Below are 27,964 nucleotides of genomic sequence, written 5' to 3' on the forward strand. Positions count from 1 at the left end.
TGAGTTAGGCATTGCTTCTCAAGAAGCAGCCAGAAAGTACTCTCAGCATGAGGGTGGGTTGTGACTGGCCCCCGTCAGTGTTTCCCGAAGTCACTTTTTGCTACGACCTCTGATGAAAGCAAAGTGTATTATTATGTTGGGCAGCAATTATTTATTTTAAATGTGAATTTATTTAATATGAGTAGAAAGTAGAATAAATACAAGATATGATAATATGTCCATCTTGAAGGCTATTTTATTGCAACAAATAACTTACCAGCTTAATCTTCACAATAACATATTTAAAAAGAGGCATTTCAAAAAAAAAAGAGGCATTTCATGAAAGGCAAAAATACATACTATTACAGAGTAAAAAGAATACCTGGGAACAAACAGTAAAAGCGTTGCACAGTATTTCAGTTTCACATGGTTAGCCAAAAGGGCAAGTGTGAATGGTCGGACCGAACAGGGAGGGCTCGTAGCAAATGCTCTACCCGTCACACAAACACAGCAGTGTACCTTACAGCAGTCCCTTCAACACTGTAAAGAAGAACTAACAGACCCCTAATCTGATCCCTATCTTCGGAAAACTGGTTTTCTGGAGAGGATGTGCAGGCCATGTTCTTTGGTGGAAAGATAAATCATCATGCATTTAACAAATATGTAATGAGCACCTACTATGGCTCCAGGTGCTGACCTGACCACTCATGATACATCAGGTAACAGATTCCATCCCTCACAGAACTTAGATTCTGGGGTGAGAGAGACAGATCATGAAATAAAACAGAAAAACCTGGAGTTAGAGTGTCACAGAGAGAGAGAAATTAGGGAAGGTGGGTAGGAAGGAGCATTGTAATTTTAATAGGATGGTCAAAGAAGGCCTGAATGAGAAGGTAATGTTTGAACAGAGATCCGAAGGAAGCAAAGGAACAATCCGTGCAGACATCTGGGGAATGAGCTATCTGGGGAAGCAGAAGAGCAAATGGGAAGGCCTTTAGGCATGAGTAGGAACAGCTAGAAGGCAGTGTGGCTACAGCAGAATGAGTGCTAGGGAAAGAAGGCAAAGAGGACTTGGGGCTGACTGGGTGGAGTGTAATAAGGCATGGTAAGGACTTTGCCTTTTATTCTGAGAGTGACCAGAAGGCATTAAGGAGTTTTAAATAAAAGGGTGGAGTGATCCACCCTATTCAATAGATTTGATAGAATCACATTGGCCAGCCTAGTGAGAATAGATTGAGGGGGAAGGAAGATCAAGAATGGACCTATCAAGAGTAAGCATGAGATGCCTACTAGACACTGAAGTGGAATAAATAGTTGGATGAGTCTAGAGTTCAAGAGAAAGGTCTGGGCTATAGATAGATTTGAGAGTATGTCACCTATAGGTGATATTTAAAGCCATGGGGCTAGATGAGATGGCCAAGGCAGTAAGTGTAGATTTAGAAGAAAAATTGTTGGAGGAACTTTCCTTGGAGCACTCCATTGTTAAGAGGACAGGGAGATGGGGAAGAGTCAGCAAAGGAAAGAGAAGGAGCAGCTAGTGAGGTAGGAAGAAAATTGGGAGTGCCAGGTCCTGGAAGCCAGGTGATGAAAAGTGTTCAAGGGGAAGTGAGCAACGAACTGTCTCAAATGTGGCTGACAGGTCAGGTGATGTGAAATCTGAGAACTCACCATGGGGTTGAGCAGCATGGAGGTCACTGGTGAACATGACAGGAACAGTTTTCATGGCGTGATTAGGAACAAACACTTGACCAAAGTAGGTTGAGGGGAAATGAAAGGCAAGACGTTGGAAAGACAAGTATAAGTAAGCTTTTCAAGGAGTTTTGATGTGAAGGGAAAATAGAAATGAACAAGAGCCTGAGCAGGGAGTGGGGTCAAGAGAGAGGATGTGTTCTTTTTCCTATTGTTTGTAAGATAAAAGAAAGAATGGCATATGTGCACGTTGATGGGAATGATCCAGAAGAGAGAGGTGAATTGCTGGAGGGGTGACATTGAGCAGGGAAGTGATGATGGGATCCAGTGACTTCAAACCCGAACATGGATAATCAATCATTAGGAAGGAGCGCAGCCAGAAAGTACGTGGGAGGGCAGCTGCTGGCAAAGGAGAGCTGCCCTGGGAGCTTGTGAAAGTTCTCTGGTAATTACTTCTATTTTCTCAGTGACCTAGGAAGCAAAGTCAGCAAGAAGGCTGGGGAAGGAGCATGGGGGTTATGTCAAGTACATCATCTTTCTGTACATTAGCATCTGCTGTAAGTGGGACAGGGTGGCAAGGTCTGAATCATTAGTCTGGATGAGCTACTGAACTCATCAGGTTCAGCCTGAACTAAAGCAATAGTTGCAGGGCTTGTCCTCCCAGCCACACGTGGCCATCGTGGCAGCTATTACACAAGCAGACACAACGGCAGCTCCCTGCAAGGTACAACCAAAGGCCTGCAGATATTAAAGCACAAACCACCCTAAGGAGAATCCACACCTTAGGTCAGTGCCAGCTAAATAATTTCACAGCGGTTATTTATCAGATAGCTTTCTAACCATGAAAGTCAACTGAGAACAAACCACATAGAAATGGGATGTTGCTTTTTGGGTCAGATCGTGTTGGCAGGGGGAGCAGAAGAATTTACATGCAGGTTTTCCAGAAATATAACCATTTTGGGGATGAACAGAAAGGAGTACAAACAGAACAGGCTAAAGGGATGTTGAGAGAGGAGGTACAGAGGTGAGCCTCACCATCTTCACACTTGTGTGTAGGCCTCGCACCAGCCCTCCTCAGTAGAACAGATACACTATTATCCAAAACCTTGGTTTGCACCCAGGTGTTCTCACTTGAACAACAACAAAATATCAAAAACCCTATACTAAACTCTATGTAGTTACTCTGTATGTTTGGTTTGAAATTCTAGAAAACCACATTTTGCTATTCTCAAAATATTCTGGTCAGTGAGGCAGAAAGAAGAAACCATAGATATCAAAAAAAAAAAAAAAAAAAGGACCCCTGAAGTGCAATAACACAGTGCACTTAAAATTTAATTTCTATTAAAAATTGGGCTCATTTTAACCTCAGCCTAATTGTTTCCAGCCCTAAATTCCTTTGACTCATTTATCACTGGTAAAAGTGCAATAAGATGAGGCACTGGTGGTTTCCTTGTGTTAAAAATGCTTCATGGCTTTGTTCACAAGGTCTATACGTGCATAAATAAGTGAAGCACCTTGTTCAGGAAGTATAAAGAATTTTAAGACCGAGAAAGTAGAGCATTGAACCAAATGCAGGGCTTTCGTAAGCCTGAGGCCCTTTGCATGCCCACGAAGCTGATCCTGGTCAAGGGCGGTCCCTATGACATCAAAGTATTGGGGTGATTGTGATTCTCTGTCCTAAATTTTGTGGTCAGGAACGACCCTGAGAAGTAGCCTCAGGGAGGAAAGAAGTGGCTTAAAATGAGCCCACAACCATTCTCATCCCAGTCACCTAGGCAAGTTCCCAGGGGCTGCAGGCCCCATTTGCACAGCCTCTATTTCAGTTGGGTATTTGGAGGCTTCCGGCTCCCCTCAAGAGCTCGTCCTTTGAACTTGATTTGACCTCTATACAAAAGTATGATTTGCCCTGGACTCTGCACTCCTAGGAACTCGTGGTGCTGAAATTAATCTACCATAAAGAATAGTATGATGCTCTCTCAGCACTTAGGGGTTGAAGAATTTTCTCTCCTCTTCAACAAAGGAGCAGAAGGCAATTCTGTTGCTCTCTGCTCATCTGGATAAGCTCTGGATGTCGTTTTGTTACACTGCACGGAAGCAGAAGGACAGAATTGACTTGACAGAGCAGTGACTAAGTGAAATCCCCCAAACTTAGCTGGCAAGAGCCATAAGAAAAACACACTGAGCAGACAATGCAAATTATCATAAGAGCAATACGCTGTATACATCAGGTACTCTAGACTTCCGGTTGAGCAAGGATATAAATACACATGTGGCACTGGATTGCACTCACAGGGGTCCACATTGCTGTGGTACACATGGCTATAGAAGAAATTAACCTTCAGAAATGGTGTTCCCAAATTAACAGTATTTTTTAGCAAATGACAGTTTACTCAACTGTAGGCCATCAGTGGGCTCGATTCATTTTTCTTCCTTCTACTAAAATTTAATAGCTATACATCAAAACATACAAATAAATATCAGTATCATACAGATTTCTCAAAATGTAAATGTTCAGTTTGATAGAACTGTGTATTATTTCAAGTTCAAAAAAAAATCTTACAATACTGAAAAGATGTTGCAAGACTGAGACATTACTTGAGCTCTTAGTCATCTATGCGTGTTACCTAGTTATCTATGCATAATTTTAATGCTGGATGTGGGCATTTGCATATAACATCAGCATGGTTTCGACATGATTTGAAGTTTTATTATTATGCTAAGTTTACCTAGTTTTAAAACCTGCTCGCTATTAAAGATTGACAGGAAACTTTCTTCTCCCCTGAAGAACTGATCATTTGTGTCTTGAACTATAATTTTTTCCCCTTACTCTATCTCAATTCAAGCTTCAGGGAGCTTAACAAACGTAATTTTATTTTATGTATAGGATTCCGAAACTATTTGTTTTTACATAATTTTATAGTAGGATTTTAGCTCCACTTAATATGAGATGCTTTATCTAACTTGTGATTTCCACTCTTATTAAATATGAAATTATCTCCCAAAGTATATAATTACAAAACAATTATCTTACATCAATTTAATACTTTATCGTTTACAAAGCATGCCCACATACGATTTCATTTACTTGTTTCTGGAAAGAATCTCACTTTATGGATAAAGATTAGAGAGGCTGAGTCGCAGTAAATGGTGACACTCAACGTAAGCCAGTTCTTCCAAATCAGTGTGCTTGCACTTTTCAGGCTATACAACCATGGTGCTGAGTGACTTAAAGGGAACTAAAATGCCCCCAATCTGAACTGAAAGAAGCCAAAGCCAAACTGCTAGTTACTCATCTGCTGAATTCCTTGGTGATAGCATGGGGAAAGCGATCTACACTTGAACTTTTCTTCTCCAGAACCATCAGCAACTAGCTTGAGTTCCAATGTGGTTTACAAGTAAAATGTGTAATTAAATACAATGCCATTAAAATGGCTATATGTTTATACAATGAAAGAGCAAGGCCCAGCTTCTTTGATGCAGTTTAAATAAATTCATTAAATTTTGGATCCGTCCCCTATCACTTCAGATATTTCCATGTCTTCTTAGTGACCTCTCCACAAATTTTACTCAGAAGCCTTCCTTCTCTCAGGCCACCAAGCTTTATGCGCCACCTCCCCACTTATAGGTAAATTAATTTAGTGTCCACTTGTAGTGCTGTTTCTCTCTTTCTTTTCAAAGATGAAATAAAACGATATGCACAGTGAAACTTGGTAAACAGAAACATCTTCAAATGGTAGCTAGGAAGGCCAAAAAAAGATATTTTTTGGTGCAGTATAAGTGGACATTTCTGAAGAACAGGGAATTACTATGGGATAGAAATTAGTTCATCTGAGATCAAAGTTTAGCTAATGTATGAGCACAATATCTATTTTTCTGAGAAAAGAAATTTTCTTTTCAAACTCCCCCACTAAAAAAAAAAAAATTTCCCCCACTAGTCTATATCTGTTTGGGAACAGTGCCTGGCACATGGTAGCTGCTTTGTAAATATTTGTTGAGAGAAGGAAAGTAATTGCATCTGTTCTTGAATCCATATCTGAATTTTAACACTGACTCCCTCTCCCAATTGGAATTCAACCATGCAGTGCCACTGGCAACTTTTTCATGAAATAAAATTAAAGACCTGTAATAATAACCATTTTTTTCTACATGTCATTTTTTCTGCATGATGCAGAACTATTCTATCTCTAAGTGATTTCAAAGCCACATTCTTCTTGCTGATATTGCTGAAGTGAGTTTGAGCAACACTTGCTCAGAAGGCACTGTTCGTTGTTTTCAGGTTCCGAGATCATTCTCCAGGCTGAAAATCTGCAGGCTGACTTAGCTTAGGGCTTCTTTGTGTTGCATGCAATGGATTATTGTGTCCCTGAGAGTAATTCTAGTTTAAATGATAAGCAATATAACAGTTTTTATATTTCATGTTTCTCAGAAATATAGTTTGTAGTTTGACCTCCTCTGACCTCACCTAAAGCTAGACACTCCATGCTTTTTTTTTTTTAAGATTTTATTTATTTATTCTTGAGAAAGAGGATGGGGTGCAGAGACACAGGCAGAGGGAGAAGCAGGCTCCATGCAGGGAGCCTGACGTGGGACTCGATCCCGGGTCTCCAGGATCAATCCCTGGGCTGAAGTGGCGCTAAACCGCTGAGCCACCCGGGCTGCCCGACACTCCATACTTTTATTCTAATTATACTTTTCCTGTGCAAAAACCATTAAGTGCCCATTAAATTATTTTTGAAAAAAAAATGAATGAAATGTGCAAGAGATAAGAAATGAGGAAACATTGGTCAGACATGTGCAAAACACACCTTTTTAAAACCTGTTATTGATCTCATCCTATTCTTACACCCTCTTCCCTGTGATGGCAGAAAATACTTGATCCTGATGCTTAGAAGTAGTTTCTTCCCATCTTAAACAGTCTTTTAACATAATACTGGCAGTCTTTCTGCTTCTGTCCTTGCTCTGGGTGTAGAAACAGGTTTATATAAAGGCCTCATGGAAGAGCAGAGAGATGTTTTGGCCTCTCTCTTTCCTCTGCGTCCTCCCTGGATGGATTGCAATGTTGCTTGGCCCCTTGGCTTCTGGGGTTTGGGGCTGATGGCCCCAAGAGTGTCACTGATCCTGCTCACGCCTCTGGCATTGAGGTTCCTGCCTTCTTCCTCCACTGGACCCTGACCCCAGGCATTTCTCATCATCAGACCACTCAGTGTTTCTGAATGAATGAATGAATGAATGAATGAATACATCTCAGGCTTAAGCCATTATCTCTTCCCCTCCTTCCAAACCTATCCTTTCCAACTTGTTCTTGTTCATCATAAATCAGCTAGATGGGAAAAGGGAGGAGAGTTGTTGGGGGGCTACGAGAGGGGGGAAGGAGAGTGAGGTGTCACTATTACGGCAGACAAGTCACCATAATTCTAATAAAGTAATCTAATCTAGTAGAACATTAAGTGTCATTTTGTTGTTGTTTATTCCTTTTATTAGACAGTGTGATCATATTATAAGTTGGAATAGAAAAAAATGAAGGCAATAATTCTACTATTCTAACCCAACTTCCATTAATATGTTGGTATATATTTCTTCTGTTATTTCCCCATTCAAAATAACTTAAGCTGTAAAACAAATTTTAAAATATTTAGCATTTCTTCTATTGGACAATAATAGTATTTGAAACAAAGATACCCAGTTTTTCCATCAACTAATGTTTGCTGAGTTCCAAATATATGCAAATCATGTGCTAAGTAAGTACCATGGAGATATGAAAGATAAATCAAACACACTTCCTACCCTCCAGAAACTTACAACCTAAAAGGAGAAATAGACTTGTACATGAATGTGCAAAAGATAGCAAGTGGTAAAAGCCATAAAAGAGATAGAGACTGTTAGGAAGAATCACATTTCTGTAATTTCACTTTGAAACATGCCAATAAAATAACCATTAATAATGTAAGTACTAAATGCCAAGGCATTTTTAATGATTTCATCTTACAATGGTAATTAATAGCAACATTTTCTACTAGATTTTTTTTTTTTTGCTATTCAACATAAATTTTCTAAGTACTGAAGTTTTATTTATCTATTAAAAGTCCTATGAAGTCATCTGAGAGATTTCCTGACTCCCTTTGGAATGCTTTGTTGCTTTTAGATGCTGTTTTCTGAGCTTATAATATATTCATTACACTTCTCTTCAGATAACTTGAAGTGTGTAGTTGATGTAAAAAAAATATTAAGAAATCCCTAAGTTGTGGCAAGTAGTACAACTGCGCAAGAATAGTTTTGTACATGGCATTCAAACCAAATTGGGCTTCTGCCAGAAAATGTGCTTGCCCAAAGTATTTCTATTCTTCCCATACTTAGAGACTCAATGACTCTAAAATCCTAACCTTAACAACACACGACTTTCTTCTATGGAAGTGTGTGAGGGTCTCCGTGGTTTTCAAACCAGGTATCATCATAATCTTTTTGTGTGGCTCTAAATTGTACCACATAGGTTTGATCTTGAATTAAAAAAAAAAATTTCATCATGTTTACCATTTTTTATGTCAAATGATAATACTGCTGGCAGCAGGCTCATAAATACTTTATCGGATTTTATATATGCATTAAGCTCAGGAGGTGTCTTATTTTCATGAATTTATTACAACAATTTAAGTAGTAGTAATAACAATAATTTGCATTCAAATAATTCTTTTCTCTTGAGAACTCTGAGTGCTTTTGCACATCAATTAATGCCGGATGGCATTGTCATTATTCCCAACTTTATTTTATTATTCCATCTTTATAATGTGTTGCTCTGGGTTTTTGTATCTAGCTGATGTCAATTACCGGGCTGGCTATTATCAGGCCTCGCATTTGCCTCCAAGACCAGCCTTTTTTTTTTTTTTTTTTTGAGAATTAATAACGTAACAGAATGATACTGCTCAGTAGAAACTCTATGAGTGAAGTTCTGCTTTTACCAGATATAGATTACAAATCACTCCTTGGCTTCACTGCCAATCAAAATCTTATCAATACCATAGATGACATTACCAAGAATTGCCAAAAGCTATTTTTCTATTATTCACAACTTTTCCTTTATAACGACCAAATGCCTCATATAAAGAAGTTATTTGCACACTACAAAAAAAAAAATAGTACCTTTGAAAGTGTTTTCCTCAGGGTTGTTGCATTTCTCTAAAAGTAGAAGTGCTTAACTAGGGATTCGTAGACAGAGTTTGAGTGTCTGTGAATTTCTAGAAACTCCCAAAAGGGAAAGAACACAACACAAGAGAGGTCATCACAGTGGTTGGAGCTAGACTTGTGAATCTGCTCTTCTGAGGGTACCTACGTGGTGAGCCTAGGAACCAGTTTTGTTTTAAGGAGCCAACCAGGGTCCCGGTTTGAGGTGTCTTTGGGAATTGATTGTGAATTCAGAGTTACTTCTCTGATTATCTTTTCACACTTTTTTAAAAACCATAATTCTGTTATGCTTAGCTCCTTATAATAAATTCATTCTCTTTGAAATAACTTCCTAAAAGATTAGGAAATCCTGGGGTGCCTGGGTAGCTCAGTCCATTGAGTGACTGCCTTAAGCTCCAGTCACGGGGTCCTAGGGGTCCTAGGATAGAGCCCCACATCAGGCTCCCTGCTCTATGGGGAGTCTGCTTCTCCCTTTCCCTCTGCCTGCCACTTGCCCTGCTTATGCGCTCTTCTCTGCGTCAGATAAGTAAAATCTTAAAAAAAAAGGATTAGGAAATCCTATTACATGCTTCCCCTAGGGTCTTTGTTGTTGTCAATATTCAAAACAAATAATTCACAAATGCAACTCTTCTGTTTTAGAAGGAAAGCTATGTGAAGAATAATAGAAACAATATCAAGCCTCTAGCTTTTGACATTATAATTACTGTATGCATGTTTGTGCCAACCCCAAGATGGTAAATTACTGTAACTTAGCTCTGCCAAATGCCCGGTTTCTAGAATCTATACTACTGCATATTTCATGAGTTTGCTTTTGAAACCAATATCTCATTTCTGGCTACTCCAGGGAAACCCCAAACCACTGGAAATTTTAGCATGTGCCAAAGTCTTGCAATTTACCAATTTTGTTGGAAACATCAATCTTGTGTATGCTAGAGTCCATCTATCTAAAACAGGCAAATACATAAAAAATAAAACTACCTCTTACCCATTTCATATGTTCATAGGATATTTCAACTATTTCATCAGACTAGGGAATTTTGATGACCGAAATTCTAATAATTTTTGTTGATTATGTACCATGTGGAACACTGTAAGGGGGGATAGAAAAAATGTACAATTAAGCTACCAAAACTTGATGCCAGACATTTTTTTAAAACATGGACTTTAAAGGTCAAGATAATCCTGTCAACTATGAATTATTATCCTGGTTTTTATTGACAAGGAATTGAGACTCAGAAAAGTTTAATAAATGATTGGAACTTGCTCAGCTTATTAAATATAAAACCATGGTTCAAATCCAGCTGCTAATTCCAACCCCTCCCTCTGCTCTTTTGACTGCCTTCATAATTCACTGGGTCACTTTTAATTTAAAAGTTTTTAAAAGTAAAGGCTCATATTTTAATGAATGACAGCTAATCCAACTTTTTTATGGAGTTTCTTCATGAATTTAGAAAAATTTAGGTACATACTGTTTTAACTTTTTTTTTTTTTTTTTTTTTAGATTGTGTGCTTTGGGATGCATCAATAATATGGGAAATCACATCCCTTTGCTTTGACATGTTTCTTGGTTTTTTTTATTTATTTTTTATTTTTTTAAAGATTTTATTTATTTATTCATGATAGTCACAGAGAGAGAGAGAGAGGCAGAGACACAGGCGGAGGGAGAAGCAGGCTCCATGCACCGGGAGCCCGACGTGGGATTCGATCCCGGGTCTCCAGGATCGCGCCCTGGGCCAAAGGCAGGCGCTAAACCGTGCACCACCCAGGGATCCCTGTTTCTTGGTTTTTTATTTAGCCAAGATATAAACACCTGTTCAGTCATTATCTATTTAGTTATTTTAAACAAATTAACTGAGTTAGTTCTAAAAAGCAAAATATATATCCATTAAAATGGCTAAAATAGAAAGTTGAAATACCAAATGCTATCAAGAATGTGAAGTGGCAGGAACCCTCACTCATTGTTTGTGGGAATGGAACATAGTACAGCCACTTTGGAAGGCAGTTTGGCAGTTTCTTACCAAGCTAACATAGCTTTACCACGCAATCTAATAATTGCAGTCCTTGGTATTTACCCAAATGAGCTGGAAACCTGTCCACTCAAAAACCCGCACACAAATGTTTATAGCAGATTTATTCATAATTGCCACACACTGGAAGAAACCAAGATATTCACAAAATGGTGAATGGATACATGAACTGCAGTACATCCATCCTATGGAATATTTCAGTGACTTTAAAAATAAGCTATTAAGATTCAGAAAAAAAAAAAAAAGGAGGAAACTTAAATGCATATAACTTAGTAAAAGAAGCCAGTCTGAAAAGTCAATATCCTGTATGATGCCAACTATATGACATTTTGGAAAAGGCAAAACTATGGAGACAGTAAAAAATATCAATGGTTGCCCAGGGTTAGGGAGGGAAGAGAGGGATGACAAGATGGAGCACAGGGGATTTTTAGGGCAGTGAAACTGTTTGGTTTGAGGTTGTAATGGTGGGTACATGACATTGCTAAAGGAAAACTTCCTCTCCTCTCAACACCAGACACCAAATGCTGGGGGGCGGGGGGGGGGCGGTTTCCACACTAACCAGTTCTCCAACCCTCAAGACACCAAATCGGTATCCAACAATTCACTTCTGACACAAACTACCCAGAGTTAGTGCAGATTCCATAGGTTGGGTCTCAGCTCCCCAGGAGTACCTCTTCACTTTAGATGCCAATCACAAGTAGTGGGCCCCCAGGGTCACACCTCGGTCTGACTTAGCTCTAAATTGGGGTTCCTTTGACCTTGTCCTCAGGTTCAATAATTTGCTATAATGACTCACAGAATACAGGGAAACCCATGTACTGGTATGTTATAAAGGATATAATGAAGGATACGAGTGAACAGCCAGATAGGGAGGTACACAAGGTAAGGTCCAAAAGGTTCCTGAGTACAGAAGCTTCTATCCCTGTGAAGCTGTGATGTGCCACCTTCCCAGTATGTGGATGTGCCCACCAACCTGGAAGCTCTCTGAACCCCTTAGTTCAGGGATTTTTATAGAGACTTCATCACGCAGGCAAGATCAATTATTCATTCAGTCTCTAGCCTCATTTCCCTCCCCAGTAGATGAAGGGTGGGGCTGGATGCTCTAAGTTTCTAATCATGGCTTGGATCTTTCTGGTGACCAGACCCCACCCAGAAACTATCCAGGAGTCCACTCAGAGTTATCTCATTAGAACAAAAAACTGTTCCTTCATCCAGGAAATTCCAAGGGATCTAGGAGCTCTGTGTAAGATGCTCCTTTCATGCCCATCACTCAGGAAGTCACAGAGGGTTTAGGAGTTCCATGTCAGGAATTGAGGGTCAAACTCTAAATATTAGGAAAAAAGATGCCCCTAGCACCCCTATCACTCAGGAAATTATAAAGGTTTTAAAAGTTGTGTGTCAGGAACTAGGAAAAAAACATCAAAAATACATTTCTTACTGTATCACAGGTAGATACACAACATTATACCGTTTGGCAAAACTCATAGGAATATAAAATACAATGATGAGCCCTAATGTAAGTTTGTTAATAATAATGTATCAACACTGGTTCTCCATTGTGACAAATGTATCACACTAATGCAAGATCTTAATAACAGGAGAAACTGTGAGCAAGGGAGAAAGGGGTTTATAGACACTTTTTGTACCATCTGCTCAATCATCCGTAAGCCTAAAACTGCTCTAACAAAACAAAGTCTATTAATTTTTAGTGTTTTTTAATCATTTTTTATTTTTTTTAATTTAAAAAAGATTTTACCTATTTATTTGAGAAAGAGCACACGAGTAGGAAGAGAAGCAGAGGGTGAGGCAGAAGGATGGGGAATCTTCAAGCAGACTCTATGCTCAGTGCGGAGCCCAACATGGGGCTGAATCTCACCACTCTGAGACCATGACCTGAGCCAAAACCAAGGGTTGGATGCTTAACCGACTGAGTTACCTTGTTACCCCTTATATTAGTTTTTTTTTTTTTTAAGATTTTACTTATTTATTCATGAGAGACATAGAGAGAGAAAGAGAGGCAGAGACACAGGCAGAAGGAGAAGCAGGCTCCATGCAGGGAGCCCGACGTGGGACTCGATCCCGGGTCTCCAGGATCACGCCCTGGGCCAAAGGCAGGCGCCAAACCGCTGAGCCACCCCTATGTTAGTTTTTTTTTTTTTTTTTAAAGGAAACGGAATGTAAAAAGTCAATGAGGTTAGTTGACAAACTGGTCAATAAAAAAGTTAATGAAGCATTTAATGAGAGGAACTTGGTGTAAAAAAAATCTAATTAAATCATTGTTTAATAATCCATGTTTGATCAGAACTATCTGCTTGGAGATCATACCGGAAGCAGCCGGGGTCTCCCTATAATAAAAAAGTTTACACTGATGTCAACCATGGGCAGATAGACACACAGAAGATCACGCTACATACTTTTAAAACCAGCGACTCCCTCAGGTCTTGTTTTATTTTCACAACACTTATTCTCTCTGAACTTTGAAATCTCATTGAGGCTTTCTCCAAATAGAAAAAGCAGTCTGGGAGGCCCACAGAGAAATAAAGGTAGGAATAATTATGTCAACTTAAGCTACATTAGCCATGAGTTTTTGCAGAGGAGACAGGCTGCCCTATATTTTGTTATTTATGCCTTGTATGCTTTGCATTCTATATCTCTGTGCAAGTCACTTCCTTGCATCATATCGGCTTCCAAATAGTGCTCCGGAGCTTTCAATCAGACCTCTCCACAGCAAGCAGGAGGCGACCAGGGAGCCTAAGCCATTCCCAAAACCAGGTTTTGTGTCTAGAATTCTCATTTTTAATTTTACAGAGCTATTATTCATATGCCAGTGATAAGAAACTTAAATACAAAGTTGTGTTTTAATCCTTCGTTGCATTATAGTGAGGGTTTGGGGTTTAGTTGAGTCTCCACTTAAGGTGGAACACAGACTCCGAGAAAACAGAGACTCTCTCTCTTTCTCTCAAATGCCAGTTCCCAAGTCTTAGGAGTTTGGATCCCACTACTCAATCTTTTATGTGACCTGTAAGCCTTCCAGGCATCTTATTCTGCTAGGGAAGGCATGAATGTGTCCTGTCGCAGCTGACTCTGTCATCGTACCTCTGGAATCTGGCCTTCCCATCTGCAAAACTCAGAACCCGGGCTCTACTATCTTAATAAATATGTTTTTAAATCATCATAAAAGTAACATAATCACTGTAGAAAATTTAGCAGAAGAAGCAGGAGGAAGAGTAGGAGGAGTTGGAAGAAGGGGAGAGGAAGGAAGGAAGGCAGGGAAGAAAGGAGAGAAAAAAAAAGAAAACTCACTTGCAACCTCACCACTCTGCAGTAAGGAAGGTGCACGCATTTTAGAGCATATCATCGTGGATGATTTTTAATATTCTACACACTCTTGTAACTTGCCTTTTTCTAGTTAACTTCTTCCCATGGGAAGCAGTGTAGCTAGAAATAGAAGGTGGCAGAAACTTGTAGCTAGTGGACAAAGGCGCAAGCTCTGGAACTAGGCTGCCTGTGTTCACAGCCTGGCTCAACTCCTCATTGGCTGTGGGACTAGAATATTCCACCTCAGTTTCACCTCTATAAAATGGTGATAATAGTAGTACCTATTTCTTCACAAGTTTCACGATGAGGATTCAATGGCTTAATATGTCTAAACCACTAACAGCAGTGCTTAGCGCAAAACTATACTCTATATCAAGGGACAGTAGTAAGCTTTTTCAGGAAAGAACCAAAAAGTAACTATTTGAGGCTTTGCTGGGTCATATGGAACTCCTGTTGGAACTCCTCAATGCTACCTTTGTCACAAAAGCAGCCATAAGTGAATGAGCATGGCTGGGGTCCAATTAAACCCTATAGACACTGAATTTGAATTTCACGTAATTTTCACACATCATAACGTATTATTCTTCTTTTGATTTTTTTCCACTGATTAAAAAACATGAAAGTCATTTTAGCTTATGGACTGCGCAAAAATGGACTGTGAGCTGGGCCTTCAGATCATAGTTTACCAACATCTGTTCTATATAATTAGTTAACATTATTATATCTCTACTATTCCTACAAAAAAAAAATGTTTTTAAGTAGATTCCATGCCCAATACAGGGCTCTCACTCTTGATCACAAAATCAAGAATCGCAGGCTCTACTAACTGAGCCAGCTAGGCGCCTCTCTACATTTTTTTCTCTCTTTTGGCTGCTTAGAACAAGATTGTTTGGATGTTCTATAATTTACTTAGTCCCCCATGGCTAGAATTTAGGTTCTCTCCGGTGTTCATCATAAGCCATTCTCCAATGCATATCCATGCAGAACTTTGTGCACTTTTATTATTGTATCTACATCTCAAAATGTATTTAGTGACAGCTAAGAACACTAGAAGGAAACAGGCTCTGAAGAAGCAGCCTTGCAAATTAATCTTGTACAGTTATAACAAGTTTCAAACATGTCAGAGAAGAAGCTTTATCAGTATAATGTATATTCGCATACGTAGAACTTACTATGTACCACATACCATCCTAAGCCTTTTACATACATGAAATCATTTCGTCCGCAAATCACTGCTTTGAGGTGCAGGTGCAATCATCATCCTCATCATCCTCCCCATGGTACAAAAGAGGAAACCAGGAAACCGAAGCACAGAAAGGCTAAGTAGCTTTCCAAGGGCGCTCAGCCCGCTGGGCGCGGGGGCCGGTTTGAAACCCAGCCTGTCCCGCCCGAGGCCCAGGCTCTGAGAACTCTGCTGCTCTGCCTGTGCCAGGTGAGGTCTGGCTGAGTGTGCACTTCCAGGCGCACATGAGCACTTCCAGGGACTTACCTTATAATGCACCTGTTGTCTTTGTCAGGCTGAGATCAGGTCTGCACGCGCGCGCCACCTCGTCTCTAATATTCGGCACAAATTCTATACCACAGGGGGACGTTCCGGGTGGAAACTCAATGTCCATCTCACCTTCTTCCACTTTTGTCCTCCACCTCCCACCCCCCACCCCCCCCAGCCAACTCTGCATTCTCGCGCCCTGCATTTCTTACCCCAAATAGGTGTCCTCTATGAGCAGTGAAGATTGATTGGCGCGCGCTTTCGTCTCGTTTTCCCACCTCGGGGCCCACGTCTCCCGAATTCACTTGGCAAATTCGGCTGGAGCTTCGCTTACGGTGAGGGGCCCGCCCCGCCGCGGGAATGCACCTGGCGGCCTAGGAGCCTCCCGGGAGAGCACACGGGCTCGCGGCTGAGGTGGGTCCGCGCGGCCCACCCCCCCCCGCCCGACCCCCGCACCCCCGCACCCCTGCCCCGGGGCCGATCCCCGCACCCATGCCCCCCCTCCGGCTACCCCCACCAGCCCTTCCCGCGGGGGCCGAGGCGCCAGCGACTGTCCCAGAAAGGAGTGAGGCGAGCGGGTCGTTCGACTTGGGGGGGTGGGGGTGGGGGTGGGGGTGGGATTCTGGGTGCCGCGTCCACCGACTGCTCTCCCCGCCGGGGTCCTGCAGCTGGAGGTCCCCCCAGGAGATGAGCAGGTCCTAGATGCCCCCCCACCCCCCACCCCCACGGATGCCCAAACCCGGACAGACTCGACCCGTAGAGGGGAGCCGGGGGAAGAAACGCGCGGGTGTTTCGAACTGGTGACTGCGGTGCAGACGCGGCGGGGAGCGGGGGTGGGGGAGAGGGGGCGGGGAGGCGGGAGGGGGCGGGGAGGGGGGACCCGGGGGGCGGGGAGTACGCGAGGGGTGCGGTCCGAGGCCCCGGGCTCCGTCTGCCCCGGCGGGGGGGGGGGGGACGGGGGAGGCGGGGGGGGCGGGGGAGCGGGCCGAGGCTTGGGGCTCCGTCCGCGGGGGCGGGGGGGTGGCTGCGGGGGGGGAGCGGGGACCGAGCCGAAGGGGCTGGCTGCTGGGGGGGAGCGGGCCGAGCCCCGGGGCTCCGTCCGCCGGAGGGGGCGTCGGGGAGTGGCTGGGGGGGAGCAGGGAGCGGCCCAGGGCCCGGGGCTCTGTCGGCCGGGGTGTGGGGGGGTGTCTGGGGGGAGCGGCCCAGGGCCCGGGGCTGCGTCCGCCGGGGGGGGGGTCGGGGGGTGGCTGGGGGGGAGCAGGGAGCGGCCCAGGGCCCCGGGGCTCCGTCCGCGGGGGGGGGGGTCGGGGGGTGGCTGGGGGGAGCAGGGAGCGGCCCAGGGCCCGGGGCTCCGTCGGCCGGGGTGTGGGGGGGTGTCTGGGGGGAGCGGTCCAGGGCCCGGGGCTGCGTCCGCGGTGGGGGCGGTTCGGGGGGTGGCTGGGGGGGAGCAGGGAGCGGCCCAGGGCCCCGGGCTCCGTCCGCGGGGGGGTGTCGGGGGGTGGCTGGGGGGAGCAGGGAGCGGCCCAGGGCCCGGGGGCTGCGTCCGCCGGGGCGGGGGTCGGGGGGTGGCTGGGGGGAGCGGCCCAGGACCCGGGGCTGCGTCCGTGGGGGGGGGGGAGCAGGGAGCGGCCCAGGGCCCGGGGCTCCGTCCGCGGGGGGGTGTCGGGGGGGTGTCTGGGGGGAGCGGCCCAGGGCCCGGGGCTGCGTCCGCCGGGGGGCGCCGGGGCGCGGGCGCCTGCGCGCTGCGGCCGGATCCCGGGCAGCCCGGGTCGCGATGCCTATTTTAGTCAAAGCCGCTGCCCGCGCGGGGACCCGGCACCGGCCAGGGAGGCTCGGGAGCCGCGATCGGCCGGGGCTGTGCCCGGGGCGCCCGTCGAGCCGCCGCCCGCCGCCGCCCGGCCCGGAGCCGGGGACCAGCCGGTAAGGAGCGGGGGGCGCAGCCTGGGGCCCCCGGGCTAACTCGGGAAGCGAAAGTTGGGGGGCGGCTCCCGCGGCGACTGGGAGCCCCGGGCGGCTGCGGGTCCCCCGCGCCCGGCCGCCGGGAGCCCTGCCCTGCCCTGCCCTGCCCTGCCCCCGCGGCCCGAGGAGGCGCCCGGCTCCCCCCGCCTGGGGTCGCGGCCGGGGCCTCGGGGTCGGCTGTGCGCGCGGGGCCCGGAGCTCGCGGCGCTTCCCTCGGCTGCACCCCGGGGCCTCGGGTCTCCGCGGAGGGGCCGCCCCGGGGCCCGGGCAGCTGCGCACACTGACCCCCCCCCCCCCCCGGGCCGAGGCGAGCGGGTCCCCTGGGAAGCCCCGCCCGCACCTGGTTCCCAGGCCTGGGGAAGCTGTTGGCCAGACACGTCCCAGAAGCGGCTTGCTTTGAAGCAGGAATAGGTACCCAGCTGGCTCAGCCAATAGTGCATGCATCTCGACTTAGGGCCGTGAGTTCAAGCCTCATACTGGGCATAAAACTTACTTGGGAGGAAAAAATTTAAAAAAGACCTAATGGGTTGAAGCAGGAATAAGTGCGGCGGAAAGACTCTTGGCGACTCCGCAGAGGGGCACAGGCTCAGCTGGATTTCCAGAATGAATGAAGTCAGCTAGCAGGACTTTTCCTCATTGCCGCCTTTGTGTGTGTGTGTGTGTGTGTGTGTGTGTAGTTTGATGAAGGGTTAACGTTAGTTTCACCATGCAGCTCTTTAATCCTTCAGACACCTATTTGGAAAACCCAGAGATGAAGCAGGACTTCACCAGAGCACGTGATTAAAGAAATTAGACTCTGGAGAACTAATAGGAGAAAGTAGATTTCTCTGGATTCCGTCAAAATGAACCCGAACGCGTGCCGGTTTTTCAGTTCAGCCTTCCTCCCCGGACTATATAAGGATAGTTCAGTGTAAACGACTTTAAGTCTATGAAAAGTGATCAAAGGAAGCTGAAATTAGTAAGATCCGGTCGATATTATTGATAATAGGTAACTGACATTTCAAAATTGACGTAGAGGTAAATGCACATAGATAAATAATAGGTATACGAATAAATAATAAATTATATGATGAATGTAGTATACAATGTTATTCTACAAGCTACAATAGATATAGAAAGTAAAGTAGGCATTTATTTAAATACCCAAATCTTTAATAAGGTGTGCTGCATCAAAATATATTGTAGGCTAATCCCACCTTTTAAAAATTCCTATTGCTATGTCTTCCGGTTCTTGCATCAGGAAGTGATGGTTTTCTTATCATTTCTCTTGGAGCAGAAGTTGGTACCTTTAGTGCCACTTGAAGAACTTTTTAAAGCCCAAACTTGAGCTAGAGTAAATTAGTTGGTGATATGGGTGTAATTGAGTGGGTATGAAGGGGAATATGTATTAACTACCTTATTATGTAAATATGTATTAGAGCCTCAGGCTATTCGAACTTGAAGGGTTTCAAAGACCATCTAGTCCAGCCACCTGCATTCCCAGGAAGAAGCAGACCCAAGGAGCAGAAGTGACCTCCCTTGACTTATGTGACTCCCCAGGGCTTTCAGTATAGAACCTGACTTTCTTAGTCCCAGGAACAGTGGGCTCTTTGCTGTCTTTACTAAGGTTTGGGGAGACTGAAAGTGATTTCTAAAAATGTTTGTCATATTTGTGTTCCTTCCATACGGCTTTCACCCCTGGCATTCTCTACAGAGTCTAGGCCGTGAGTATACATAGATGAGTATGACGTTGCCTCTGCCTCACAGAGAACACAGGATAGTTAAAAAAAGGAAATAGGACAATAGAAGTGGAAGCACATTCTAAAGTGCCATAGAAATATAGTTATTATCGGTTTAGGCAATGCTAATGCCTAAGCTGACGTTGACACTAGTTTATGAGTGATAGAGGGTCTTGAATATCATTCTCCCTCCTGCGGAAATTATGGGATTAATTCTCATCCGGTCCTTGAAAGCAACCTTTGTATAAATAGAATTATTCAAATAATGATACCTCTCACCCCAATAGGCTTATATTTTTATTGATTCAAGCATTTGGAAAGTAGTTGAATTTATGTAGCTTCTTTCCTTTTTGCATAAAATCAGTATCTAAGTCAACTATTTGTCTTACATTTATGAACTATATCAAAATTATATAAAGAGATCTTTGACTTGATCATTTCATTCATAGTTTGTAATGCATGGACTTTTTAAAAAATCATCTTTAGAGACGTGGAATTCTTTTAGATTTGCCTAATAACAACCTTTCAAAATTCCCAATCTGTACTAATTATTCTACCTAAAACCTTTACTTTGATATGATGAAAAAAAAATGAACGGGAGAGTATGGTCAATTGTGTGACCTTATTTTGGAAAGACTTATTATTAGGTTAAATTTGAAGATATTTTTGGTCCCTATTTGGAGTTCCTTTTCTGAAACAGAATAATTCATACAATCTGTAAACCTACATGGTTTTTGTCAGGAACCAATCTGTGTCATTAATAATAGAGTTTTTTAAGTCCCAGAGATGAAGGATAGGTAATTTAGTTAGGAAATGGTGCCACTTTGTGTTAAGGTTTAGGTAAGCATGTGCAAAATGCTTCGAAATGTATTTGCTACAGATTTTAATATTAAATAGTTGAATGTATATTCATTACCTCTCCTACATATATGTAAACCATGAGTTTACTACTTTTTAATTCATAACATGCTACCTGTAGAATTTTTATGGCAAAGAAAGTAGAGATTTAAGTTGGACAATGAAACAAAAGAGTACATTTTATATCTCTCAGTGCATATCTAAATGATTGATAATGTATTTATTACAAGCATATATGATAATATGGAATGTATATATGTATGATACAGTGATTTAATGACAGTATGAATAGAGCCTTCTAAATATCCTAAGGCTTCAAATAGTAAATATGAGAAGGTTAAATTTTTTGAAAGTACTTAAAAAAATCAGTTTTTCCAGTTATTTTTTCTGTGTTTGGACTCAGTGTCATAGTAGGAATGTGATGGTGGTTTATGAACGTTGGTGATTTTCTTTTAGACTGGTTAATTCCTTATTCCTCTCTTCCCCACCAAGCATGTTTATATACAGATATACATATATCAGTGAATAATTGTGCACTCTGCTAAATATTTTATATATTTCATTAGAAAGTCAAATGAGGTATTACTATCATCGTTTAACAGATAAAGTAATAGATACTCAATATGTGTCTGGTAGGGTTCACAGTTGGGTCTAACTCATAAGCACCAGAAAAATCTACCTACCAATGTTTAGCTCACAGAAATATATTTTTTTAAGATTTTATTTATTCATGAGGGACACAGAGAGAGAGAGAGAGGCAGAGACACAGGCAGAGGGAGAGGCAGGCTCCATGCAGGGAGCCCAACATGGGACTCGATCCTGGGTCTCTAGGATCACACCCTGGGCCGAAGGCAGTCGTTGAACCCCTGAGCCACCCCAGCTGCCCCAGAAATAATTTTGATGTAATACCTATAGGGGTAATAATATACAGCTACCATTTTTATGATTATCCTTTTGTTTCTTTGTTTTTACAGGGATTTTCAAGATGAATTATACCGAGTCCAGCCCTTTGACAGAATCACCTGCAATAGGTTTTACACCTAAGTTAGAAAGTATCATACCTGTGCCTTCCAATGAGACCACATGTGAAAACTGGAGAGAGATACATCACCTAGTTTTTCATGTAGCAAATATTTTTTTCACAATTGGGTTGGTTATTCCAACTACACTTCACCTTCATATGATACTTCTTAGAGGAATGTTAACTATAGGTAAGATACCTAATTGAAACTTATGTAATCTCCCTATAACTGGCATCAGATGGACTTTGTGTTGGGGGCTTCCGGGTATTCCTTGTCAGGTCTATAGCGTACCTAAAATATAGGTCTTTGTCAGCAAACTAGTAGTACATATATCAGGTGACTTGCCACACAGGTCTTTACATGCTGTCTTTCCCTTATTTGTTTTACATAAGACCATGTGTGTTTTCTATGTTGTTTAGACTTTCCAGATATCAAAAAATCCATCTGTATGTAGGAGTGTGGGCTTTGGAGCAGACTGTGTAATTCAAATACTGGTTCCACCCCTTGCTAACTGTGTAACTGGGGCAAGTGATGGAACCTTTCTACTCCGTTTTCCCATGTCAAATAAGGGTAAAAATAATGCCATCTCCTAGGGCTGTTGTAAGAATTAAACGAGTGTGTGTGTACGTGTGTGTGTGTGTGCGAGCACCCATGTATGTGTGATATTTGACTTATATTAGTGCCTGGCATATAGTAAGTACTAACCAGTCTTAACCACTGTGATTTGAATAGGCATTTCTTATGGTCTGTAAGTTGGAAACAAAAGCAATTTCCCAGACACAGTGGTTCGAGTAAAACTTTTTTTGAGGGCTCCAGTAATCCTGATGAGGTGGATTAAATTTATTCACATCAGAATGCCGACACAATTGAATTTATTATTTTAGCCAGTGATTCTTGACAAATTACTCTCTATGTGTGTTTCCTTGGTGATTTATCTATTCAGATGCATTTTGGGGCACCTATAATTTGTCAGGCAAAGACTGAAGAAGGCAATGTCCATCTTTGAAAAAGATACTTTTGGGGGGGCAGTGCTGGAGAGAAACAGATGCACAGTCATGTGTGAGGAGTTGGACGCTGTGACGCAGGCATGCACCCAGTGCCAGGGAGAAATGGAGAGGGTGATAGGCTCAGCAGGAAGGCGGAACGAGGTCACACTGAGGAGATGACATTGGAGCTGGCTTGTGGAAGATGAACAGGATTCCTCTGAGTGTGCGTGTGTATGGGATCCAGGTAAAAGGCACAGAAGAGAGGGAAATTCAGCATATTGAGGGAGAATGAAGAGTAGCTCATTATGCCTGGTATGCGTGAAGAATTACAAGGAAAGTCTGGACGTGAGAGACCCACTTCCAGTTATGGAATGAATAAGTTGTGGGAATAAGAGGTACAGTGTCAGTGATACCATCATAGCGATGTATGGTGACAGATGGGAGCTACACTTGTGGTAAGCATAGCATAAGGTCTAAATTTGTCGAATCACTATGTTGTACACCTGAAACTAATGTAACACTGTGTGTCATCTATACTCCAAATAAATGAAGAAGTAGATAGATAGGTAAATAGCTAGATAAGTAGATGGATCAAACAAGAAGAGCCTGGAAGGGAAGCTAGAAGGTAGCTTGTGCAACTCCTGTGGCTGTGTTCTCTCTGAGTAAGGTAGCGATTGCAGCAGGCACTACAGTTTTTAATGAAAAACAAAAAACCACACCCTATAAAAAGGCAAATGCTAATTAAATGCTTTAAAAGATTTTACTTATTTATGTGTGTGAGAGAGAAAGAGCACACGAGTGTGGGCAGAGGCAAGGGAGGGACAGAAGGAAAGGAAGAGGGAGAAGCAGACTCCCCACTGAACAGGGAGCCCAATGCAGGACTTGATCCCAGGACCCTAAGATCATGACCTGAGCTGAAGGCAGACGCTTAACCGAGTCACCCAGGCACCTGGCTAACTATAATTTTTAAAACACGGTTTTAGAGGTAGGATGGACCAAGGAGATATCTAATCCAACCAAGATGAAACCTGGAGGAGTTGAATGATTAATCCAAAATTAAGATGGAGAGAATGTGGCCAAACCAGGACTATAATTCAGGTCCTCATGTTCTCAGTCTGTCAAAGCATTATGTTTCCCTGTCTTCTTTAATGATATTTTAAAATTCAACAAGACTTGTTATGAAATATTATTTAAAAACTTACAAAGTTCTACATTTTGGTCTACTCAGATGCCGCAAATCATTCTGATGAAATAAAAATTGCAAATGGATAACTTTTTAATGTGGGAGGTCAGTTTTTCTGTGCATGCATGTTGTTGATATATTTGTGTCATATTGAACAATATATTTTATTTTATTATTTTTTAATATTTATTTATTCATGAGAGACAGAGAGAGGCAGAGACACAGGCAGAGGGAGAAGCAGGCTCCAGGCAGGGAGCCCGACGTGGGACTCGATCCCTGGACTCCAGGATCACACCGTGGGCCAAAGGCAGGCACTAAACCGCTGAGCCACCCAGGGATCCCCTGAACATTTTATTTTAAATTAAAAATATACATTGACTCTCCCACCATAAATGGGTCAAAAGAAACTGGGATATTTTTCCTAAAGTAAGAGAATTGATAAGAAAAAGCAGGAAGATTTCCACGGGTGAACGGAAAATTGTCAGATGAAAAATTCAAATTTTAAGGCACCTGGGTGGCTCAATGGTTGAGCATCTGCCTTTCGCTCAGGTCGTGATCCTGGGATCCAGTCCCATATCTGACTCCCTGCAGAGAGACTGCTTCTCCCTCTGCCTATTTCTCTGCCTCTCTCTCAGTGTTTCTCATGAATAAATAAATAAAATCTTAAAAAAAAAAAAAAAAAAGAAAGAAAAAATCAGATAGCTAAAAAATTTTGGGAAAATATTCAGGTTCATCAATAATGGAAATGCAAAATAAAATGAAACATAATTCCAGTGTCAAATTAAGAGTTTTCAAATTTTGTATTATTAACAACCTGATAGTGGCATTCCCAACTAGTAGGAATGCAAATATTTATATACCTTTGGGAAACAGTTCCTGAGTCTCATGAAAAACTGAAAAGTTCATTTCCTTGACTTACTGTTAGGTAACTCACCCTAAGGAACTAGTAAAAAAAAAATGAATTCTTAATATATAAAGATGTTTTGATGATGTATCAAAAATTATACCCCAAAAATCTCATCTGTTGAGAAAATGGTTAGGTAAATTAGAGTTTAATCAGTTACAGTCATTAAAAACTATGTATATGAAGAGTTTTGACAAAACAGAAATTACCACAATAAGTAAAATAAGTAAAAGAGTGGATTTTAAATTTTTATATACTGTAGGTTTGCCATCAGGGAAAAATGCATCAAGATTGTAAGGAAATAAAATTTGCAAATGGAGAACTTATTAAATATCAACAGTGGTTTTCTTTATGTAGTAAAATTATGGGTTTCTTTCCTCTTTAAAGATATTTTCTATATAAATTTTCTGCAACAAAGCACATTTTTCTTTTGTGGTAGTAAGACAAAAAACAAAATGGAACTTAATGTGATGTTTGGGTTAGGTATTTATTTTTTTAAACAGAGCAGGAACATGGGCATGCATAAGCAGGGGGAGGGGCAAAAGGAGAGAGAGAGAGAGAGAGAGAGAATCCCAAACAAGTTCCATGCCTAGTGCGGAACCAAGGGGTCCAGGGTGGGGTGGGGGTGGGGGGTGGGGGAGTTCTGGATCTCAGAACCCTGAAATCATGACCTGAGCCAAAATCAAGAGTCCATCCCTTAACCAATTGAGCCACCCAGGTACCCCTGGCTTAAGTATTTCTAAAATGTGCTCATTTGTTTGTTTATAGAGAGGATAACAAATTTATTTAGCTACATGCTGACACTATTCTAGACCTCTAACATGTTGACTTTGTTATTCAACAGGCTGTACCCTTTATATTGTCTGGGCCACTCTCTACCGATGTGCCTTGGATATCATGATCTGGAACTCTGTGTTCCTGGGTGTCAACATTTTGCATCTGTCATATCTTTTGTACAAGAAAAGACCGGTAATTACTAAAATTAATTAATAAGGAAGATATTTTAAAGCCAAAAAGGTTTTGAAGTGCTTTGTTCAGACTTGAGAATGAACATCTAACATCTTTAGTCCCTTTAATATCATTTCTCTGATTTTGTTTACATATGTCTGAAAGTGAAATATGTGAATACTATGAACTTTGCTCTACAGATGACCCTTTTTTAAAGATTTATTTATTTATTTGAGAGAGAGAGAGACAGAAAGAGTGCAGGTGGGAGGGACAGAAGGAGAGGGAGAGAGTCCCATGCAGACTCCACACTCAGCATAGAGCCCACGTGAGGTTCCATCTCATGACCCTGAGATCACGACCAGAGCTGAAACCAAGAGTCAGGTGCTCAACCAACCATGCCATCCAGACACCCCGACAAATGAGTTTTTTAAAGATTTTAAATCATTCAGGCAATTTAGATATAAGAACATTTTCATCATAGAACTTCATTATTTCTTTTGTCTATTGGTATTCAGATGTCACTTGGAAATATCTTTGCCCAGTTGTAAAATTAATTATTCACAGGCAACTTCCTTGAACATACTAATGATTTACAAATAGTTTGTGCTATTTTGTAAATGTAATGACTTTTTTTTTCATTATGCCCAAAATATTCATTTAAGAAAATCATCGTTTTGGGAGGGTGTTACCAAAACACTAATATTTAACTTTTTTTTTCAACTTCTCTTGAAAAACTTATCTTGTTGTGTTTCTTTGGTCATTCTAAGAACAAAAAGATGTAACTAGGATAATAAAGTAGTGTGGCTCCTGGAAATCACTCTGTACATCGTTTATTAACTATTCAAAGGACACACAATTATTCAGTGAAGTAGAAGATAGAGCACTTGTCCTCCTATTATGTTCAAAGCCAGACATGTGCACAGAAAACTATTAGAAAACAAGACATTTCACAGGAAATGATTATTTGAATGACATAGTTGATACATGTAATAGGCATTCTACTAGATCGTAACCTCCTCAAACATCGCAACCCAGGCTGTTTTGCTTTACTATGTTAGTTTTCTCTAGGTTATCCCGTGTAATAAACATCCTGAAAATCTCAGTGACAAGTTCTGTTTCTCACCCACCTTATATGTGGACTCTAGCAACTGTATGTCAGCTGTGATTCTGGCCTGTGTCATTTCCAGGTCTCTGCTGCAGCAGCAGGTTCTGGTTAGACATGCATTCTCATGGCAGAGAAAAAAGTACAAGAGAACCAAAGAGAAAGACCCAGTGTCTCTTAAAACTTCCGTGCACGAGGAGCATGCATCACTTTTGCTCATATTCCACATTACATGGCCAAGTTGTGATAGCGTAGGAATAGGCTGGGCTAAGGGGATGGAGAATCCTTTTACAGGGTGTGGGAATAGCAAATAGGTGGGAACTGTCGTCTACTACCTTACTTTTATATTCTGTGCTCCTGACAACCGTGATTGTCGCATAGCAAGTGCTCAAAAAAACATTTGATGCATGGATGCTTTCACAAGAAGAATTAAGAAGGCTTCGTTAAGGAATCGGGACTTGAGCTAAGACTTGCAGGATGAGCAGATTATGAATATGAGTCAATAGTTCAGATGCTCGTTACTATGCCACATCAGCTGGTGTGCATTCTGAAAGTGGGACATATTTGTGAATAAACTATTTTAAACACTCATTACTAGAACTCTAAAGTGGAGGAGGTAGGTGGTGGTAATAGTGAGGATTATAATTGCTGAATATCAGAACTTGCTGACACCCCAAGCTCTGAACATAAGGTTCAGAAGTTGCTGATGCGATGATAGTAGCATCGAGTAAAACACTCACACAGTATCTGTGCTTTCGTTTCCTCTCATATTATGAACCTACTTTTTTGAAAGATATAAATGCTGGTTCTCCGTTAAAATGAAACATGGCAAGAGCAGCACAAAGGTGTAGTGACATCTGAGTGGCTATCATCATCTGGATCTATAAGCTTTATAGTGTGGCTGTGACAGATTTCATTGGGATGGATGATCCTTTGAGCCCAAAGTTCATTCACATGCTATTCAGTTTTCCCAGACTAATAATGCTGGGCCCAATTATGGCATGTGATCTGGGTCTTGTCTGGCAGCAGAAGTGATTGAGCCATTTTTCTTTCCCCTTCCTCCGGTAGCCAGACTTAATCCAATGGGTTCTCCATTCTATAAAGTGTTTTAGCTAAAGACGAAATTGCTTCACTGAAACCCTTTTACCCTCTTTGCTTTGCTTCAGAATAAATAAATCAGAAGCAATGATCGCAGCTGGGGATGTTTCTTTTCCTATGTTGATCCATTAAACAATGCTTACATATAGATAAAATGCTCAATACATGTATTTTCATAAAATTTTCCCAGGTTGATTCCTATTTTATGTGGAGGTTGTGTTTTTTTTTTTTTTTTTGGCTGTAATGTTTAAAAGTCCATATGATTTCTTTCTGTGAAACAAAATTGTTGTAAAGACAAAAGGTTTTGTGTTATTTATAGGAAACGCTAAGACTGGGAAGGTCTATGTTGTGGTAACATTCAAAACCTCCACAGCTGCTCTACAGCACATAGGAAGAGATGTGACTAATAGTGCAAATCTTTTCCATATGCTCTTGGAGTTGTTTAACTGCAAAAGTGCCCTTTTAGCATCGAAACTTGTGTCACCTCTTACTGTCTGTGTAAGATTCC

General features: G+C 42.1%; 1 protein-coding gene and 1 long non-coding RNA gene across 6 annotated transcripts in view; one reads left to right on the forward strand and one right to left on the reverse strand.

Moving 5' to 3' along the window:
• Nucleotides 1-217: 217 nt before the first annotated feature.
• On the reverse strand, nt 218-16,096 carry LOC144317061 (uncharacterized). Its single transcript, XR_013382931.1, has 2 exons — nt 15,891-16,096; nt 218-3,752 (listed from the first exon to the last, which is right to left on the reverse strand). It is a non-coding gene; the product is annotated as an uncharacterized LOC144317061 (long non-coding RNA).
• POPDC1 (popeye domain cAMP effector 1) overlaps nt 15,940-27,964 on the forward strand; it is a 38,594-nt gene continuing 26,569 nt past the window's right edge. Inside the window, exons 1-3 of one of the 5 annotated variants that reach the window (XM_077902929.1) lie at nt 15,940-16,092; nt 21,188-21,424; nt 25,153-25,277. In XM_077902929.1, coding sequence (XP_077759055.1) covers nt 21,199-21,424; nt 25,153-25,277 — 351 coding nt within the window. In that variant the 5' untranslated portion in view covers nt 15,940-16,092; nt 21,188-21,198. Of the gene's footprint in view, nt 16,093-16,279; nt 16,374-16,459; nt 16,479-17,456; nt 17,599-17,956; nt 18,049-21,187; nt 21,425-25,152; nt 25,278-27,964 lie in introns of those variants that run through there. The other 4 variants (XM_077902930.1, XM_077902931.1, XM_077902928.1 and 1 more) reach the window with 4 other exon arrangements.

Source organism: Canis aureus, chromosome 7 (genome assembly GCF_053574225.1).
Source record: "Canis aureus isolate CA01 chromosome 7, VMU_Caureus_v.1.0, whole genome shotgun sequence".
Lineage (NCBI taxonomy): Eukaryota > Metazoa > Chordata > Mammalia > Carnivora > Canidae > Canis > Canis aureus.